This window comes from Heptranchias perlo, chromosome 26, assembly GCF_035084215.1.
Source record: "Heptranchias perlo isolate sHepPer1 chromosome 26, sHepPer1.hap1, whole genome shotgun sequence".
NCBI classification, from domain to species: Eukaryota; Metazoa; Chordata; class Chondrichthyes; order Hexanchiformes; family Hexanchidae; genus Heptranchias; species Heptranchias perlo.
In genome coordinates, this window is record NC_090350.1 from 29,942,269 (window position 1) to 29,964,144 (window position 21,876).

At 41.1% G+C, this 21,876-nt stretch overlaps 1 protein-coding gene across 1 annotated transcript; it reads right to left on the minus strand.

Moving 5' to 3' along the window:
• Positions 1-1,723: 1,723 nt before the first annotated feature.
• On the minus strand, positions 1,724-19,560 carry LOC137342638 (interferon lambda receptor 1-like). Its single transcript, XM_068006674.1, has 7 exons — positions 19,412-19,560; positions 14,849-14,966; positions 11,360-11,523; positions 8,168-8,331; positions 7,028-7,184; positions 5,634-5,764; positions 1,724-3,753 (listed from the first exon to the last, which is right to left on the minus strand). Exons 1-7 carry the CDS (start codon positions 19,461-19,463, stop codon positions 3,148-3,150), a joined length of 1,392 nt encoding a protein of 463 aa, XP_067862775.1. The 5' UTR covers positions 19,464-19,560; the 3' UTR covers positions 1,724-3,147.
• Between the last annotated feature and the right edge of the window lie 2,316 nt (positions 19,561-21,876).

The window sequence follows — 21,876 nt, forward strand, 5'->3', positions numbered from 1 at the left end:
GAGGAGGTCCTACTGAGCCACATGCAAATTGGCATTGGGACAAACAGATCAGGAAAGTAAACACATGGCTGAAAGACTCATGTGGGAAAGAGGGGTTCCTTTTCATGGGAAACTGGTACCAGTATTGGGACAGGAAGGAGCTGCACTGTTGGGACAGGCTGCACCTGAACTAGGCTGAGACAAAGGTCCTAACAGAAAGGATAAATAGGATGATTAAACCTATGACTTTAAGGGGGGGGGGGGGGGGGGGAAGAGAGAAAGAGAGGCTTCAGGCAAAAATCTTAGTAAAAAAAATAAGACCAGAGTAAAGTCCAGGCCAGTGTTGTAGAAACCATAAACGCTCCTAAAATAACTGAAATAAACACAGCAGGAATGATAAGAAAAGTGATAAGGTAAAAATTGTAAAAATAATAGGAAAAACTACTAAAGACGATTTAAACTGCCTGTACAGCAATGTACACAGCGTGTCCAGGAGAAATATATCCCACTAAAAAGCAAGAACAAACTAGCCAGTAATGATACACCATGGATGAATAAACAAATAAGGGCAAAACTGAAATTAAAGAAAAAGGCAGACACTAAGTATGTAGACAACAAAGGAGAGGATGACAAAAGGGAATATGAAAAGGTTAGGAAATAAGTCAAAAAAACAATTAGGAAGGCAAAAAATCAGGAAATTAAATTATCAAGGAATATCAAAGAAATTAGTAAAGTATTCTACAGACACATAAATTACAAAAGAAAAATCAGGATAGGGATAGGGCCACTAAGGGATACACATGATACACTCACAGGCAATCACAGCGAAATGGCAGAAATATTAAATAATTACTTTGCTTCAGTATTTGCCAGTTAGACTAATATGGTGGGCATGACATTAGAAGAAGAGATCAAAAAACATGTGAAGACATTTAAGATAGAAAGAGGGGAGATAATTGATAAACTAATCAAACTTAGAGAGGATAAAACCTCAGGTCTGGATGAATTGCATCTGCACATACCAAAAGAAGTTAGGGAAGAGATAGCAGCATATATTACATTCATTAGAAAAAGGGAATAGTGCCAGACGACTAATGGACAGCTAATGTGATTCCTATATTTAAAAAGGGAGATAGAACAAGTCCAGGGAACAATAGACCAATTAGCTTAACGTCGGTGATAGGAAAGATAATGGAATCAAAGATGTAATAGAGAAACATCTAGAAACCAAAAATATAATAAAGAATAGTCAGCACAGATTTCAAAAGGGAAGGTCATGCTTGACCAACCTTATTGAATTCTTTGAAGAAGTAACAAAGTGTAGACAAGGTCAATGCAGTAGATGTAACATATTTGGATTTTCAAAAGACCTCCGATAAGGTAGACTCATGACTATGGTCAGAGCAAGTGGAGTCGGGGACAAGTAGCATAATGGATAGCAAGCTGGCTACAAAACAGAATGGCCTCCTCCTGTCCTATACCTACTATGGTGAGTGTAAGGGTTAAAGGTAGTTACTCAAACTGGCAAAAGGTGGGAAGTGGTGTTCCATAAGGATCGGTGTTGGGACCACTGTTGTTCACCATATACATAAACGATTTGGACTCGGGAATCGGAGGTACAATTCCAAAATTGAAGGACGACACCAAATTGGAGGGTATAGTTATTACTGAGGAGGACTGCGACGAAATACAGGAAGACATTAATAAACTTGCAGAATGGGCGTGTAATTGGCAAATGAATTTCAATATAGACAAGTGTGAGGTGGTACATTTTAATAGAAATAGTAAGAAGGCCACATACTCCTTGGAAAATAAGAGCCTAAATGGGGTAGAGGAGCAGAGGGATTTGGGGCAGATACACAAATCATTAAAAGTAGTGACGTAGGTTAATAAGACCATAAACAATGCAAACCAAGCACTGGAGTTCATTTCTAGAGGGATAGAATTGAAAAGCAGAGAAGATATGCTAAACTTGTACAGAACCTTGGTTAGATCACACTTGGAGTACTGTGAGCAGTTCTGGTAGAGGCATTCAATATGATCATGGCTGATCCTCTATCTCAGAAATGAGAGGTTATACCCATCAGGAAAGACTGAATAGTCTGGGGGCTCTTTTCTCTAGAAAAAAGACAACTAAGATTATGAAAGGGTTTGATAGGGCAGACATGGAGAAGATGTTTCCACTTGCAGGGGAGACCAGAACTAGGGGCCATAAATATAAAAGATAGTCACTAACAAATCCAATAGGGAATTCAGGAGAAACTTCTTCACCCAGAGTATGATAAGAATGTGGAACTCACTACCATAAGGAGTAGTTAAGGCGACTAGCATAGGTGCATTTAAGGGGAAGCTAGATAAACACATGAGGGAGGAGGGAATAGAAGGATATGTTGATAGGATTAAATGAAGGAGGGTGGGAGAAGGCTCACTTGGAGCATAAACACTGGCATGGACCTGTTGGGCCGAGTGGCCTGTTTCTGTTTAATACATTCTTTGTAATTCTTCTTTGTAACTCTTCATTCTGCCTCCAAGTAATGTCTCACATGATCATTTTGCTATTCAGGTTAAGGAGATATGGCAACACAATCCATCCTTGATCTACACCTTTTCCCATCTCAAACAGTTCTATCTGATCCTTGGACAGTAATCTTGGTGCAAAACTTGTAAAGATTAACTAAATGTTTAGGAAAGCCCATTAATAGCAACATCTCCACTAACTTTGCATAGCTGACCAAATTATAGCTTTACGGTAATTTGCATGTATTACAAATGCCTTCTCATTAATGGCCACCATTTTTACTATCAATGCTCTTTAATTTTCAAAAATAAGAAGTAAAAGATATAGAAATATAGATATATTGCATTGCTAAGTACATTTTGCACATTTGAAACTGTTCTAAAACACTGAAAATTTCTTCAGGTTTCCATGCCAACTGCCTTGTTAATATTCTTGAAACAGCTTCAGTGCTCTGTTAAATATAAACATTATCTCTTCGAAAACAAGTATTGGATTATGTAATATATTCATGGAACATATTAATCAGAAACTCAATTTACATAGAAAACAAACATTAGTTTGTTTTTTCCTTAGTTTCCCTTTTCCTGCTCTCCAGGCAGTTGAGTGGGAAGACTGTTGGTAAGGTCCCATACTGCAATATTTTGAAAGTTCTAATCACAATCAAGAAGTTGTACATCATCAGATAATAGATCATCTTCATCACCATCACAACAGAGTATCTGAACGGAAGATAAAGGAATATCACCATTTCTGTCTTTTTCTTCATGCTCCTGCACAACAGAAGTAATATGATCACTGAAATTGTTGCTATTAAGCACAATAGAAGTTAAACTGGATGGGTTACAAACATCATCATATGATTTAGTCTGAAGTCTGTTGTGCTCAATACAATCAGGGTTCTGGCTCTGTATATCAATGGCACCGATACTAGAAACAGAAGAGCAATTTACTTTTTGATATGTTTCTGCTTTAGGTGTTTGGTGCTGGATATTAGCAAACGTTTCGCCTTTGTCAAAGAACACTCCATCAGGAATCCACCAGTTGTCTGTGTAATTACAGCATTCATCTTCCTCATCACTCTCATCTGTAAAGTCAGTATTATCCAAAACATTCACTTGTTTGGTTTCGATCTCTTCTTTCAGAAGATTTCTTTCAGGGGCAATATTTTGTTCACAGTGAATAATGATTGACAATTTGCATACATCTGGTTGAATATTTGCCATCATTTGTGTAAAAATTATGTTCTTTGTGAAATCCTAATAAAATAAAACTAGTTTAGTGGTGAAGGAAAGAATGCTTCATATTTATAACACAATGGATATTTTCTGGAAATGCATTCCCTCTAGAAATATTACAAAATGTAACTTTATCTGTCTTGTATCTATAATGCATACTATAAGCAAATAATAGTTAAGTACAGAAATTGTGAGTTTGGGGATTAGTGGGGAGTGGACTAATTAAAGAAAAAACACACACAAGTAACCATAAAAATGTCAAATAAAATGAAAGAGGAAATGGTAAAAGACATAGGACAAAGGTATAGCAAAAATAAAGTGAAAATATAAAAGAATAAAATGGAAAGAAAAAAACTGTGGCAAAATATCCTGGGGGAGAGCAATTCCTTTTACCTTAGGACCGTAGTCCAAAAATTCACATGTAGGCACCAATATTCTGTCAAGTTCCTGAAAAGTTCAAACAAGTCCCAAACTTCTAAAATACTTAACCTAGCAAAAATTGTGTAAGTAGGTCTGCAGGTCCACACACTTGGCACCTAGTGGAGTTTCAAAATTCAAATATTGTGATACAGTTAAAGGTACCAATTTATACTCAATTGTACTAGATGCTTTTGGTGGAAGTTCTGTACATCGCAACACAATCGCATGGTAAATCTGTGCAATTGGTTTTTCAGGTGTAAGTTAAGTTTCTGGTTAATTACAACACCCCCTAAATCAAGACTGGGATAATACAAAGTGGAGTTATGTGCTTTGTTCTAATTTGATACTCACCTGTGAAGTACGATTCTCCAAATTTTAAAAAATAACCCGATGTGCAATATTGGTCCCAATTTTATAGGAAGGGCATTCATGCTTGAGGGGTGCAGTGCTGGGCATCAAAAAATTTGGGTCTCAGAAACGTAACTTGTGGGGAAAGGTTAAGGAGGTTGGGGTTGTTGTTGGAAAACAGTACACTTTGAAGTGACCGAACAGAAGTCTGCAAAATTATGAAGATGACTGAAAGTTGACCCAGACAAATCATTGACACCGATAAAGGGTTGAAAAACTAGGGGATGTTATTTAAAATTAGAAAATAGGTAATTTGGGAAGAACAATTTCATAATAGCATATTGGGGGCAATTTTCAACTGCCGCTCGCCCATTTTTTGCCTGTAAGACAGGTAACTGGCGGAGGAAAATCAGGCTTTGACACCAAAGGCCCATGTGATTCAATTTTCAGGGAGGTCTTTAAATGTGCACCCGACACTCCTGCCCAAAACAAGCGGAAGGCTATTTAAATATGCAAATTGGGGCCTACGGCGGTTGGAGGACCCCAATTGCTATTTTCATGTACAAATGGGCAGAGCATACGCCTTGCACACTAGGCCCAGTTGTACCAAGCACCGAATGGCCTAACAAGCAATCCTTAAATAGACCACTGGAGGCCACTCCAAAAACAACCAGGGGAAATTTTTGTGAGGCCCAATGGAGCAGGAGTGGATCCCCGCAATCGCCCCTCCCCCCACCCCAAATCAGGCCCGACCTGTCAGTCAACTCCGTGAAGAAGCTGGACGATTTTCAGCCTTCCAAATCTGGCAAGCTGCAGCGGAGCACCCATTTGGTGCATGCAGTTCGCCAGAAATTCAAATGACACCCAAACTTGAAAATGGTTTTGGTCTCCCAATGGCGTCTTTGGGCAGGCGCCACTGATGTACTAACGACATCACACCTGTTTTGGGCTGAAAAAGAGGCGACTGATGATGTAGGGAGAATGTGGAGTTGAGATCAACCAAAAAGATAAACTTGTTGGACCAAATGGCCTTTTCTGTTCCTTAAATTTCCCACGTTTCTTATTAACAACAATGCCACTGTCCATATTGATGACAAAAACACAGCAAAGTATTTTAAATCAGTTATACTAACCAAGGTTGCAGGGATTTTCACTTCTGAAGGGACACAGATTATTTTTTTCACAATAGCCACAGCTATTAAAATCAAAAACAATAGTCCCAGCATTGTTCCCACGATGGCAACATACTCTCCAGTTTGCAGTTCTGAAACAAAAATTTAGTGTTAAAATATTTGAGTCTGAAGTTTTACTTTATTTATATAACCTAACAATATCAATTTTTTTTATTAAAGACAATAATCAGGTAGGAGTTATTCATAAGATGGAAAAATCCTAAGTGTTGGTGAAATGAAATGAATTGTTGACAATCCAACTGCCACGTTAACAGTTAGGTATGAAACTTAACCTGTTGCGATAATAATGTGCTGCTTTTTGGAACCAGTATTAAATGTTGTATTTTTTCACAAAAAATATAACCACAATGTTTTTGGATTAATTTTCTAGCAAATTGCTTAATATCTTTGATTAAGGGAAGAAAATTTTAAATTTGTACACTCCAAAGTCACTTGCAAGTGAAACATTACAGCATACATGCCAACCTAGAAAACTAGCAAATGCAGACCCAACAGCTAATAGGACCTTTTGACATTCAAAAACGTGTAGCTACACTGAAAGTGTAGGTCTGTAACTTAAGCTGTAGATATATTCAAAAATCCTTCAATTGTATCGAGAGGAAAAACAACAAGCACATGAAAACCTGAAGGGAGATACAAATGTTGAAAGGAAGAAGATTTATTTCCCCAGGGGTGGTCATACCAGAAAATTTTAACTTTTTACACTTTGTTTGGTGTATTTTCTAGTATTTTACAATCTACAATGATCATGAATACTATTTTTTTCATTTCCAAAGTAAGGGACTTTTCCTCAATTGTACTGAAAACTACTTTCTATTTGCCATTTTGAGAGTTAATTCTTTTTTCCAGACAGGAGATAACTTATTAATGGGGGGGAAAAAAGTCTTAATTAAATTTTCTTTTCCAATAAATGTTTACTAGCAAATTAGGGATTTGAACCTGGCCTAACTCACCAGTCAGGTTGACAGGCAAAAATTTGTGGGGGCATCAGTGACTCTCTGGTTATGTAGAAGTGAGTGCTGCGTGACCTTGCATCACGACTTATCCAGATATGCAAACTTTGCCAATAACAATAAAATTCTTTTGGGGAAAAAAAACTGCCATGAGCAGGCACTCAGTGAAGGTCAGACGTTTCCCACAGTGAGAGGGGAGAAACATCAAAGAACCAGGCAACTCCAGCAGTTTTCAATTACCTCCAAGGACCCAGGTATAGAATAGCATTAGAAGAGGCTTAGGAGCACATCCTCTCAACTGGCAGGAATGTGTGAAAATAAAAATTAATATCCCACACATCAGATTACGATCAAATCTATATCTGAGCAACAGAAATATACCTTTTTGCTTCAGATTGAAACAAACCGGCTCTGAGAAATTGCTACGTTTTGCACTAGTCTTGTGAACGGATCTGGCTGCTATGCAATTGTTACTGCCACGCAATTCACTTTTTTGAATTTCCATTGTGTTGTTAGTTAAGTTTCGTTTCATTGGTCTCTGCCAGAAATAAAAAACAATGAAAGTAAATATGGTAATCTTACACTCTTTGAATTCCACATTGAACAGATGTGTTTAACATTATTGCCAGTACCATTTCTCCACTGGTGTAAAGGTCACCAATAAATCAACTGCTTAGTAGTGAATTCTCACAAGTAATGCGCTACCTTCATTTTCAATAATTGAATTAGAAAGCTGGTATTTGTTATTTGTGTTCAAGAACAATACAAAGTGCCACAAAATGGTAAATGTAGAGTTGTTCCTGCCAATTTCCAGATGGCAAGTTCCTGAGCTTGGGGCTGTGTCCAAAGAGACCCAAAGCAGTCTTGGCACATCTTTACAAGTAAAGGAAGGGATAGGGAGCAAAAGAGATGCGAGTCATCCTGGGGGTTTCTTAGTGGCTAGCTCAGAACAGCACTGCCAGAAGCATGGGAGTAGGTGCCTCGTCTATTCCATCAGTCAGGAAAAAGTGCATTGAGCAGTTGCAAAATCAAAACAGTGGGGGAGCAGTAAATACTTGAGTTTGTGAAATTCACATTATGGGACTTTGGTATAGTTTCTGCTCTCTTCCACTATGATGAGACTTCATTGAAGGGGATATTGAGCCAATACTGGAGGAAAATTTTATAATTCACCAAAACAGTCCCTAAATGACCATGTCGCAAAAACACAGCAAATAGTAACGACCTACAGCATATCAGTAAACTATAGACAGAGCTTCTGGTGGTCAAAGATCAAATAAATCATCAGGAATCCATTATCAAAAATTCTGCCAGGACTCAACACAAATAACAGACAATACATGAACTTTTGAAGAGAATCAGTAAGTTCCACACCAAAGAGCTAAATTCTGGAATGTGATATATTTCGATGTTGCAAATGTACTTCTACTTTTAAAGTTGCAAATAAGCCAGGATGACAAGAAGCTCTGCTGCTACTGCTTTACAGTCAGACATTACAAGGTTCAATAAACAAATACATACCTTAACACGTTCATCCGCATCCCAGAATTCCACTTCATAGCTCAAGTTTTCCAGCAGACATGCTTTGAACACCTTTGTTTTGCATGTTGTTAACTTAATTTGGAGTTGCACAGTTACGGATTCTTCCCCTAAAACTACTTTCACTTGAGGTGCACCGAGTTCCACTTTTAATAAAAAAAAGATTTTGTGATTTACTATACACTTGTACTTTTGTACAACACAGCAGTTAATTTCTAATGGGGACATCAAGGTACGAATAATATACCATTCTCAGATTGGTCATTTAAACAAACAAACCATTAACTCCAATTAAAACCACTTTAAACAGAACGGACACGACAACGGCAAACCAAGCCCAGTCGACCCTGCAAAGTCCTCCTCACTAACATCTGGGGACTTGTGCCAAAATTGGGAGAGCTGTCCCACAGACTAGTCAAGCAGCAGCCTGACATAGCCATACTCACAGAATCATACCTTTCAGCCAATGTCCCAGACTCTTCCATCACCATCCCTGGTTATGTCCTGTCCCACCAGCAGGACAGATGCACCAGAGGTGGCGGTACAGTGATATACAGTCAGGAGGGAATGGCCCTGGGAGTCCTCAACATTGACTCTGGACCCCATGAAATCTCATAGCATCAGGTCAAACATGGGCAAGGAAACCTCCTGCTGATTACCACCTACCGCCCTCCCTCAGCTGATGAATCAATTCTCCTCCATGTTGAGCACCACTTGGAGGAAGCACTGAGAGTAGCAAGGGCACAAAATGTACTCTGGGTGGGGGACTTCAATGTCCATCACCAAGAGTGGCTCGGTAGCACCACTACTGACCGAGCTGGCCGAGTCCTGAAGGACATAGCTGCTAGACTGGGCCTGCGGCAGGTGGTGAGCGAACCAACACGAGGGAAAAACTTACTTGACCTCGTCCTCACCAATCTACCTGTCGCAAATGCATCTGTCCATGACAGTATTGGTAGGAGTGACTACCGCACCGTCCTTGTGGCGACGAAGTCCCGTCTTCGCACTGAGGATACCATCCAACGTGTTGTGTGGCACTACCACCGTGCTAAATGGGATAGATTCAGAACAGATCTAGCAGCTCAAAACTGGGCATCCACGAGGCACTGTGGGCCATCAGCAGACACAATCTGTAACCTCATGGCCCGGCATATTCCTCACTCTACCATTACCAACAAGCCAGGGGATCAACCCTGGTTCAATGAGGAGTGCAGAAGAGCATGCCAGGAGCAGCACCAGGCGTACCTAAAAATGAGGTGCCAACTTGGTGAAGCTACAACTCAGGACTACATGCATGCTAAACAGCGGAAGCAACATGCTATAGACAGAGCTAAGCGATTCCACAACCAACGGATCAGATCAAAGCTCTGCAGTCCTGCCACATCCAGTCGTGAATGGTGGTGGACAATTAAACAACTAACGGGAGGAGGAGGCTCTGCAAACATTCCCATCCTCAATGATGGCGGAGTACAGCACGTGAGTGCAAAAGACAAGGCTAAAGCTTTTGCAACCATCTTCAGCCAGAAGTGCCGAGTGGATGATCCATCTCGGCCTCCTCCCGAAATCCCCACCATCATAGAAGCCAGTCTTCAGCCAATTCGATTCACTCTACGTGATATCATGAAATGGCTCAGTGCACTGGATACAGCAAAGGCTATGGGCCCCGACAACATCCCAGCTGTAGTGCTGAAGACTTGTGCTCCAGAACTAGCTGCGCCTCTAGCCAAGCTGTTCCAGTACAGCTACAACACTGGCATGCGTTGAATGTCAAGGGGAGGTGGTTAGACTCTCTTGTTGGAGATGGTCATTGCCTGGCACTTATCTGGCGCGAATGTTACTTGCCACTTACGAGCCCAAGCCTGGATGTTGTCCAGGTCTTGCTGCATGCGGGCTCGGACTGCTTCATTATTTGAGGGGTTGTGAATGGAACTGAACACTGTGCAATCATCAGCGAACATCCCCATTTCTGACCTTATGATGGAGGGAAGGTCATTGATGAAGCAGCTGAAGATGGTTGGGCCAAGGACACTGCCCTGAGGAACTCCTGCAGCAATGTCCTGGGGCTGAGATGATTGGCCTCCAACAACCACTACCATCTTCCTTTGTGCTAGGTATGACTCCAGCCACTGGAGAGTTTTCCCCCTGATTCCCATTGACTTCAATTTTACTAGGGCTCCTTGGTGCCGCACTGTGTCAAATGCTGCCTTGATGTCAAATGCAGTCACTCTCACCTCACCTCTGGAATTCAGCTCTTTTGTCCATGTTTGGACCAAGGCTGTAATGAGGTCTGGAGCCAAGTGGTCCTGGCGGAACCCAAACTGAGCATCGGTGAGCAGGTTATTGGTGAGTAAACACTGAGCTGACACAACAGATATGACTGAGTGCTCCAATCTCTCCACAAGGATGAAATTATGGCAAAAAAGACAGCTGTGATTAGGATGCCAGGCATTAAAAAACAGATTTTTATTTAGAAAATAAATGTGTTCTACTTTTAAAACTGGATTATGTTTATATTTGTGAAAATCTAGAATAAATCCGTTATAGAGCTTTAACCAGTAAATACAGTAGGAGCCATTTTTTACTTTGGCATTCCTCAGAATATACCATTAGCAGTGCTGGTGTTTAAATTAGGAGTGGTATGAAAGTTCATTAACAACCCATTGAGCGAGCTAAATTATCAGTAGCTACCTTAGTTTTTGTTGTCTCATCATTGCAAATTGTGTAATAATAATTCATCTTATTTTCATAGTTTGGCCCAATAATGCAGATGCCCCATTTCAGTATCATTAACAGCCCTCCCCCTTTAAAAAAAAACACATGACCTAGAAATTCAGAAGTAAATGCATACAAATAACTAATTTCAAAAAGGGGCATTAATGATGCCACTGCCCATTTAAAAGGAAATCTGATTGAAATTAGTATTCTGGATAGGGTCCTATTGGCAATCAGACCTACGTGTTTTTTTAAAAAAAGAATTACTCGAAGGAAGTGCATCCTCCTTATCATGGTAATAATCCTGTAAATAGGCTTCTACTTCTACTTGAAGATAAGTTGCAGAAAGTGTGAGCATTAAAGGATTAGGATGACATCACTAAAACAAATGTTAATTTTCTTTTTAAAATTTACATAGCAAATTCCTTCGACGTTTCAGCATGTAGATAAAAAATTCCATACCATCAGAAAAAGGCATAAATCTATTAGACTTGCTCCAAACAACCGGCAGTCCAGGTAAAATGCTTCTCACTTTGGCTTGGTAATAGGTGTAACACTTTTCAATTATGCACGTAATATCACAGCCTTCTGCACAATTACGGAGTGGAAGCCAGTTAGCCTTGGGCCTGAGAAAAGAACAAAAATAAAAGTTTGTACACAAGTTATTTTGATTTTTTTTCCTACAGGTCACATTATATGCTATTTTATTTAAATTCACCATTTATGCATTATACACATTTCAGAATTTACATATCACAATATTTAAGTTAGCAAAATATATTTTCAGCTTTTCATGGAGTTTAACTGGGTCTTATAGTATGTACATTTGAAGGTTACTATAGATTTAATGTTGAAGGTACAATGAATTTTCAGTAAGATATTAAGGTCTGCCTAACATAAATAGAGAGACATTCACAAACCAGTCAGAATAGGTTGGTCCAAAAGAAAAAAAATCATACAAAAAATAACAAGAGCAATTAAACAATTGTTAACTTATAAGCAAAGGCCAGTCTACTCAACACTATTTGAACAGACACAACATGATATCCTTTAAAGACAGAATAAGATTCTACCACTATCTGACACATTTACCAAGATTCCCTTCCTCCACAGAACTCCCTATTTACCCACACCATCCCATGTATCTCAGAGTGGAGGTGTGATCTGTCGTTCTGCTGAGTTTATGATCTTAGCTGTTGTTCAGGATGTGAGGAGCAACAAGGACGTTCCACCAGGCCATTCATGCACAACTTCTGAAGCTGTAGTTTCCTTTGTTAATTTTAGCGAAGAAAAGTAGATGTGATTATAAAGCAAAGAACTCCCCTTGACATTCACTTCTACTTTCTTTGCTAAAATTAGTTAACAGAGGAAAACAGACCATCCAGTTATCAGCCAAAAGGGGCATTGGTAGAAACCTACAGCCAAGCAACCCAGTCCTTCAGTTCAGCTAGCTGCAGGCAGTGTGAGGCCAGAAGACCCGAGAGCAGAAAATGAGAGGATAAATAAGTTCAAAATATATGGAAGTGCAAGGCCCTCTACAACAAACAGATAGGCACAACTCTCTCGACTGGCTGCAAGAAAGTATCTCCCTCCATGGCAGAGTGCAGCCCTCCTCGCAATAAAAGTACGGATGAACCACATGTGGGACAAATCGGAACAAGTTCAACCTCCAAATGGAAAAATACCAAGCAATCTGTGGCCCATTCTTGGAGGATCATGGTGCAAGCCTCCCATCCCCACCCCCCAAGTACTACTGCCTACTAACCAACATTGCCAGAGGTGACACGAGGAAACATTTTTTTTTAAACAGTGAGTTGTAATGATCTGGAATGCACTTCCTGAAAGGGTGAAGTATGTTCAATAGTAACTTTCAAAAGGGAATTAGATAAATACCTGAAGGGAAAAATTTTACATGGCTATGGGGAAAGAACAGGGTAATGGGGCTAATTGGATAGCTCTTTCAAAGAACCAGCACAGGTACGATGGGCTGAATGGCCTTCTCTTGCGCTGTACCTACTATGATACAACAAAGAACAATGGCGCCCTTCAGCATGACTACTAGTAGGCAACAGCTCTGTTCCTCTCCCGTACCGAAGTCTCTTGCACATCCCCAATTTACTTTGCCTCACCATTGTCTAGGCCCTAAGCTCTGGAATTCCCTTCCTAAACATCTCCATCTCTCTTTCCTCCTTAAGGCGCTCCTTAAAACCTACTTTACCTGTCCTAATATTTTCAACTAAATATTGGGAAGACCGAAGCCATTGTCTTCGGTTCCTGCCAAAAACTCTGTTCCCCAGCCACCGATTCCATCCCTCTCTCTGGCCACTGTCTGAGTCTCAACCAGACCGTTCACAATCTCGGCGCCCTATTTGACCCTGAGATGAGATTCCGACCCCATATCCACTCCATCATGAAGACCAACTACTTCCACCTCCGTAACATCACCCGTCTCTGCCCCGCCTCACCTCATCTGCTGCTGAAATCCTCATCCATGCCTTTGTTACCTTAGACTTGACTATTCCAATGCTCTCCTGGCTTTCCTCCCACCTTGCACCCTCCATAAACTTGAGCTCATCCAAAATTCTGCTACACGTATCCTAACTTGCACTAAGTCCCGTTCACCCAACACCCTGTGCTCGCTGACCTAAATTGGCTCCCGGTCCAGCAACGCCTCAATTTTGAAATTCTCATCCATGTTTTCAAATCCCTCCATGGCTTCGTCCCTCCCTAACTCTAACCTCTTCCAACCTTTTAACCCTCCGAGATCTCTGCGCTCCTCCAATTCTTGCACATCCCCGATTTTAAATCGCTCCACCACTGGCTGCCGTGCCTTCGGCTGCCTAGGCCCTAAGTTCGGGAATTCCCTCCCTAAATCTCTCAGCCCTTCTGCTTCTCTCTCCTCCTTTAAGACGCTCCTTAAAGCCTACTTCTTTGACCAAGCTTTTGGTCACCTGTCCTAATAGCTCCTTATGAGGCTTGATGTCAAAGTTTGTTTGAAGCACCTTAGGATGTTTTATTATGTTAAAGGCGCTATATAAATGCAAGTTGTTGTACCAGGCCCAACTCAGCCCCAGAGACCAAGAGCAAACTGCCGTAGCCCAGAAAACTACTATGCTCCAAGTGCACACACGACCATGACAAGAAACCTGAATATCAATATCTCCTTCTGGAAGCAGCATGTAATCAATTGGTTAGGCAACAGTTGAGTGGTATGTGCAGCTTTGGGTGCCCCGCTGTCGAGAAGACATTGAAGCCATGGAGAGTGTGTGGTGTGGATTCACCAAGGATGGGAGACTATGGTTGTGAAGAGAGCTGTAGTCACTAGAACTGTTTCCACTGGTGCAGAGAATGCCTAAGATGAGATTTAATTGAAGTTTTCATAGTTATAAAGGGTTTTGATAAAGTGATTAGAGAGGCACTGTTTCCTCTCAGAGAGTCAGTGACAAGGGGTTATCAATTTGGGATTATCACTGTGAGAGTCGAGGGGGAGGAGAGAGATTGGGTGAGATTTCTTGACACAGGGGACTGTTGAGAGTGTAGTGTTTTGCTGCAGGGGATGGTTGAGGTAGAGACTATATATATGAATTCAACAAAAAAAAATTGGAGGGGAAAACAAACTCCATTAAAGAATACATGCTTGGAAAAATGGTTAAAAATAAATAAATGAAAGTTGCACTTGTGCTTTTTGAAAGGTAGCTCAAGGCCCAAGTCAATGCATAGCTGCCCGAAAAGGTATAACACAACCAGCAGCAGAGCCAGTATCTTTCTGTTGCTGCCAGAGCTACAGAATCTACCCCACATAGAAGTAAATGAGCCTAAGTATGATCTCCCATTTATTTTTCTATGGAACTCCAAACCACAGAGGGTAATCAGCATAAGAATGTGTTACAGAATAGTTCATTTACACAGCAGAAAGAACAATTTAAAAATGTAACTAAATTATACAATTACGTTATAATCATTTCGTATAAGGTTTCAGGAGGAAGTTCTTCAGAGGGTGTCCAGGTCAAAAACAGGCTGAAGTTCTTTGAATTCAGGATCACATTTTGAGAAGGCACTGATATATTACCTGAGAACAATAAGAAAAAAAAATAATGAGCACCCACATATACTACTTAATCATTAGTAAAAGAAAATAAATGCTTCCAAGCTACATATATGATCTTTAAATAAGTAGAGGTAAATTTTATATTGCAAAGAATGTGTTTTTATTTGTAGGTCAGTAATCCTGAATAAAAAGAGGTTAAGCAACTCATTACATATATTTTTTAAACTTCGAAATGAGCTGTTTTCTATTCATTACTTGCAAGACAAGTCACTGTTGTTGAAATCCAACAATATTCTTAACTACCAACATATTGCTGAAGTTTACTGAATTCAGATGTTCCACTAAAACACCGACAGACCTGTGAATGCATTTTATAGAGGTTCCATATTTGTCTCAAAAAATCATCTAATTCATAAAGAGTTTGGACCATTTTGATTAGGCAAGTGCAGATAGGCAGCTTTAAAAAAAAGAGTATGCGTGGCCACAGCACAACAGGTGAACAAATGAAACGAAACAAGGAACAGGACAAGTGATAACACAACCATCATCAGAACATTGGAGGGTAATTTTAACCCCCTAGAAAGGGTGGGTTGAGTGCAGGTGGGCAGTAAAAAGTTAGTTTTTGGAGCAGGTCCGCATCCCAGCTCCAACGCACACACTTCTGAGTTTAACCCAGGCGCGTTTGGATGCGCGCGTGTGCAACAGAAAACCTGAAATCCCGTCACCACTTAATGCCGGCGGGTGGATCATTAATGGGACAATTTACCTCGTTGATATAGTTACGGTAGTTTATTAAAATTGAATGTTACTCATCTTTAAATTTCACGACTCCGGGGCAGCTTTCCCATAGGTCTTGAATCATGCCAAGTGAAAGGAGGTGAGAAGGGCCAGATCCATGAGGTAAGTGCCTTTATAGTACTGCTTGTGGGCCAGGAGAAGCAGGAGTGCTCCCTCCAGGCCCAACAAGCTCACCTGCCATGTTCAGACCCCTGCGATCAGCTGACCCGCCCCCCACCCACCCACCCACCTCCAATTCCTCCCGACCTCCGATCTTCCAGGCTAGACAAACTGGATGCAGGGAGGATGTTTCCCCTGGCTGGGGGGTCTAGAACGAGGGGTCACAGTCTCAGGACACGGGGTAGGACATCTAGGACTGAGATTTCGCAGGAGAAATTTCTTCACTCAGAGGGCGGTGAACCTGTGGAATTCTCTACCACAGAAGGCTGTGGAGGCCAAGTCATTGAATATACTTAAGAAGGAGCTAGATAGATTTCTAGACACAAAAAGCATCAAGGGGTATGGGGAGAGCGCGGGAATATGGTATTGAGATAGAGGATCAGCCATGATCATATTGAATGGCGGAGCAGGCTCGAAGGGCTGACTGGCCGACTCCTGCTCCTATTTTCTAGGTTTCCACGTGTCTCCGGTTCCTCACGACCTCCGATCATCTAAGTGTCTCCGAACTTTTGCCAACCTGATCATCTCCTGACCTGCGATCTTCTCCACCCCACCCCCCCTGCAGGTCCTCCACTTCTTCCTTGAACATTGACCCAACCAATCTCTATCCATCACCACTCTCCTCTGCCTGGACAACTTGTTCTCACACTGAACAACTTTTCCATTAACTCCACTCAGTACCTCCAAAAAAAAGGTGTCGCTATGGGTACACACATGGGTCCGAGCTATGCCTGCCTTTTTTGGGACATGTTGAACATTCTTTGTTCCAGTCCTACTCAGGTCCCCTCCCTGACCTCTTCTTCCAGTACATAAATGGCTGAGTCAATACTGCCACCTGCTCTCCCCGAGTTGGAGAATTTCATTAACTTTGCTTCTAGCTTCCACCCCTTCCTTACTTTTTCATGGTCCATCTCAGACTCTTCCCTTCCTCGACTTCTCTATCGCCAACTCTGGGGATAGGCTGTCCGCTGATATCTATTACAAGCCTACTGATTCCCACAGCTACCTTGATTATACTCCTTCCCACATTGCTTCCTGTAAGGACTCCATTCCCTTCTCCCAGTTTCCAAGTCTCCTCTGCTTCGATGATGCCACCTCCTACAGACCTTCCAAAATGTCCTCGTTCTCCCTCAGCCAAGGATTCCCCATCACCGTGGTAAACAGGACCCTCTACCGTATCTGACCCATTTCCTGAACTTCTGCTCTAACCACTTTTCCTCACTTCCAGAATCATGAGGGACCCCTACTCCTTTACCTTCCACCCAACAGACTCTACATTTGATTGATCAACCTCCAACTCTACTGCCACCTCCACCACTACCAAACACAGCTTCCACTTGACTCCTCTGTCAGCATTCCAAAGGGATTGTTCCCTCCGTGACACCCTGGTCCACTCCTCCATCACCCACAAGTTCCAACATCTGACCTCCTTCCCCTGGCACCTTCCCATGCAAATGCAAGTGATACAATACCTGCCCCTTCACCTCCTCCCTTGCCACCATCCAGGACCCCCAAGCACCCCTTCTGGGTGAGTCAGCAATTTATTTTTACTTCTTCCAACCTAGTACGCTATATTCGTGGTTTTCAAACTTTTCTGTGAATAATGATATACTCCAAGAATCCCCATCCTAATTGCCATGAGGAAGCTACCCAAAACACTGCTATCACTGCAGATCTTTTTTAATATTAGCAAATGTAAGGAATCTTACAACACCAGGTTATAGTCCAACAAAATTATTTTAAAATCACAAGCTTTCGGAGATTATCCCCTTCGTCAGATGAATGAGTGAAAAGGTTCTCAAATCGCATATCTTATACTAGGCTGGGACAGCATCACACCAATCAAAAGGACATTCAGCCACCGATCTTCGGGTAAGCGTTCTCCAAGGCGGCCTTCGAGACACACGACAACGCAAAATCGTCGAGCAGAAGTTGATAGCCAAGTTCCGCACCCATGAGGATGGCCTCAACCGGGATCTTTGGTTCATGTCACGCTACACGTAACCCCACCAGCAAAAAAGGGAAAAAAATTATGTTTTTTAATATTCTCTCTCTCTGCCATTTTGGGTTTCTTTCTGCCTGTCTGTGTAATTGACACAATGTATATCCAGTGTACTGGGACGTGCTGTTCTCCGTGACTGGCCTGTTTGAATAACAACGACACCTTTTGATTGGTGTGATGCTGTCCCAGCCGAGTATAAGATATGCAGTTTGAGAACCTTTTCACTCATTCATCTGACGAAGGGGATAATCTCCGAAAGCTTGTGATTTTTAAAATAAATTTGTTGGACTATAACCTGGTGTTGTAAGATTCCTTACATTTGTCCACCCCAGTCCATCACCGGCATCTCCACATCATGGTTAATATTAGCAGATCTCCCTTGGCATTGCTCATCAACTCAGAGGAAATACTGTTTTATAACAACAGAAGCATTACATGATTTAAATTACAATGCATTATTCTGCTGCAAAGGGCATGTGGCCTAATTGCTGTAACATCCTGGTATGAAAATTGGACAGGTTCTATAATGGGCAGGCAATCCACTCTGCCACACACATGGTGAAGACAAAAATTTACCCACCCCTCCAGAGAACTGAGGTCAATTAGAAGATATCTGTTTGTTATTAGGAAGCACCAGCAGTAGGAATAACACGTTAGTAAGTCAACAATTAATGAAAAAATACAGTTCATACTGGAGGCAAAATTCTCAATACACTGTCCTTGTGTGTAATATGCCCAATCCCAGAGAGGCAGAAATCTGATAACCACTTTCTACTCCCTAAGGTCCGAGGATCTTATTTTGAAAACCCACGTCAAAGTATGCATTTCACTCATTCTTTTTCCACTGTGCAATATTTTACACTTATCCATATTACATTTCCTCTACTCATATTCTGATTTTATCACGCTCATTCAGAGATTTTAATCAAGCTGACTTGAGGGATCCTTGGCAACCTCATCACACTTGTCCGCTCCCTCCATCCTCTCTGTTTAGTAACATCTGCAAATTTGACCAACTTACTCTGACCTTCTGACAGCATCCTAATTCAAAATGTCTCCATAACTCCTAAAGACAATCACTCTGAAAACAATTGTATTTCATGAATATGGTGCCTATTTAAAGTAGTTTTTGCTCATCAACTATACAGACACACACACATAGATATATATATACTTAGAATTGGTCTGTCACAAATGTACTTACAACAAAGAAATAACTGAAGGCCATATTTAGCATACTTTCAGCAACATTAAAACAATGAACTGAAACTACAGGGTAGACAATATATCACCGATCCTTCATCGTCACTGGGTCAAAATCCTCGAACTCCCGACCTAACAGCACTGTGGGAGAACCTTCACCACACGGACTGCAACGGTTCAAGGCGGCGGCTCACCACCACCTTCTCAAGGCCAATAACGGTTGGGTAATAAATGCAGGCCCTGCCAGCGACGCCCACATCCCATGAATGAATATTAAAAAAAAAATTTAAAACGATCACGGTACCTAGCACCTGCTGTATAAGAACGTAAGACAAGATACACCAGAGTGATGCCATCTTGGATCAATGATCACATTAACCCCGATGATGAACTCGAGAGACTCTCCGTCCATCTCGAGCCGCACAGAACCAAACAATTGCCCAGAAACCCGTCCGCCCATCCGCCCGCCCTCGCTCTCCGCTTATTGGCTGAACGGTCACGCAGCTGAGCCGATTCCTCATTGGATGCCAGGCCCGTCAATCACAGCTTGGCGACCGAGCTTGACAACGAGCAGATTCCGAGGGAAGAGCCGCGAAAGGGATTTTTCTTTTATTAGCAGTAACCCAAAACTTTTATAATATAAATTCATTTGGAAAAAAAAAGTTTTTTTTTATATATATATATATATATATATAGTTGAGATGCGCTCGCTAACTTGAACTTTTTAAAATGTCAAAAAAAAAATCAACGATGAGAGTTTGCTGAAGAGAAAGTTACTTCATCCTCTAAAATGAGGCTTCCATTGACCTACCTGGTCTTTCATCTCCGCGAGAGTTTACATTAATCCGAACCAAATTTCAGTTTTGAAATAGTGTTTTCCTCAGGTTTATTCCATAAGAGGAAAACAAAGCCTCTTTGCGGGGGTGGGGGAACGATATATGTGTGGAGGATGGCGAATTCCTTTGAAATTTACCGTTATTTCCGTTTGCTTAAAAGAACAAATGCAAATGGTATTGGTATGTGGTGTTAAGATACTCATTAGCCTTTGATTTTTCTCATACATGATATTACATTGTTACTGACTGGGGTCCTATTGTAATTAATTTGTCCTATTAAAAACGAATGATGAAAAAACTCATTCTGCATGTTGAGATGGGAGGAAATGACCTGATAAACAAAATGTGCATAAAAGCAAATCCCCTGAAAATTAATGATCTCTGTTACACACATGAACAACATTTACCATTTCCGCCAGCAACTTTTTTTTTTGGTTAGAGAGCAGGCAGGAGCTCCAGTTTTCTCATAACATTAAAAACACTCCAGGCTAAGTTTGTGTTCAGGTGATCCAATCACCAACAGAAGGAATGTCAGAAAAAAGCTCCACAAGCCAAATTATTCAGTGGTGCAAGGTGGCAGAGTCCACTCCACAGTTAGTCACTTATATCAGAAAAAGGTATGGTGTTGTTGGTTGATGTGGAGATGCTGGTGATGGACTGGGGTTGACAAATGTAAAGAATCTTACAACACCAGGTTATAGTCTAACAATTTTATTTGAAAATCACAAGCTTTCGGAGGCTTTCTCCTTCGTCAGGTGAATGTGGGAATCCTTGAACGTTTCGCATTTATATTCAGAGAACAATACCTAGTGATTACAGATAATCTTTCCAACTGCCCGTTGTCAAGGCTATCAAAGTGTTCAGACAGAGAGGTGTTACCTACAGGACCACCGAATATACAAATGATCAGAACACAAGACAGAGAGGGAGAAACATCCGAAACAGTCGAGCAGAAATTGATAGCCAAGTTCCGCACCCATGAGGATGGCCTCAACCGGGATCTTGGGTTCATGTCTCGCTACACGTAACCCCACCAGCGAATAAAAGTTATCTGTTTTTAATACAACGGGTCATTCTCTGTCTTTCTCTTCCTTTCGGATGTTTCTCCCTCTCTCTGTCTTGTGTTCTGGCCGTTTGTATATTCGGTGGTCCTGTCGGTAACACCTCTCTGTCTGAACACTTTGATTGCCTTGACAACGGGCAGTTGGAAAGATTATCTGTAATCACCAGGTATTGTTCTCTGAATATAAATGCGAAACGTTCAAGGATTCCCACATTCACCTGACGAAGGAGAAAGCCTCCAAAAGCTTGTGATTTTCAAATAAAATTGTTGGACTATAACCTGGTGTTGTAAGATTCTTTACAGTTGTCGGTTGAGGCTAACCTTTGGAATCTAGCAGAAAGAAACTCACTATCAACCAAGTTAAGCCAGTGGTCTACGACCGGTTACCAGACAAGGGTCGTTAGATTGATAACTAGTATAAGGACCCTCAGTTATCACGATAGGCAGAGAAAACTGGGACTTTTTCCATTTAGAAAAGCATCAGCTTCAAGGAGATGGTGACACTATGTCAGGTCAGGCCTGAAGGACCAGCTGGTCTTTAACTGTCCTTTTTCCTATGTCTGTAAAGAATCAAGTGACTTCTGTCAGATAATTCTTTGAATCATGTATAACAGGATTCTAATAGCATTTTTACACTTTAACCAATTAAAAAAGTTAGACAACACCGCAACTTAGTTTTACCAACATTTCAATTTATTAAACACTTTTCTACTCAACTACCAATTCTATAATGTATATGTGTGCTCTTTTATTGGAAACAAAATTAAAGAATATACATTTGTGTTTCTGTAAAAAATGCAATGATGTGTTTTTGTCAGCTCTGTATGTACTGGAAAGGTAAGGTCTAATTAATACACAATGTATTGATTG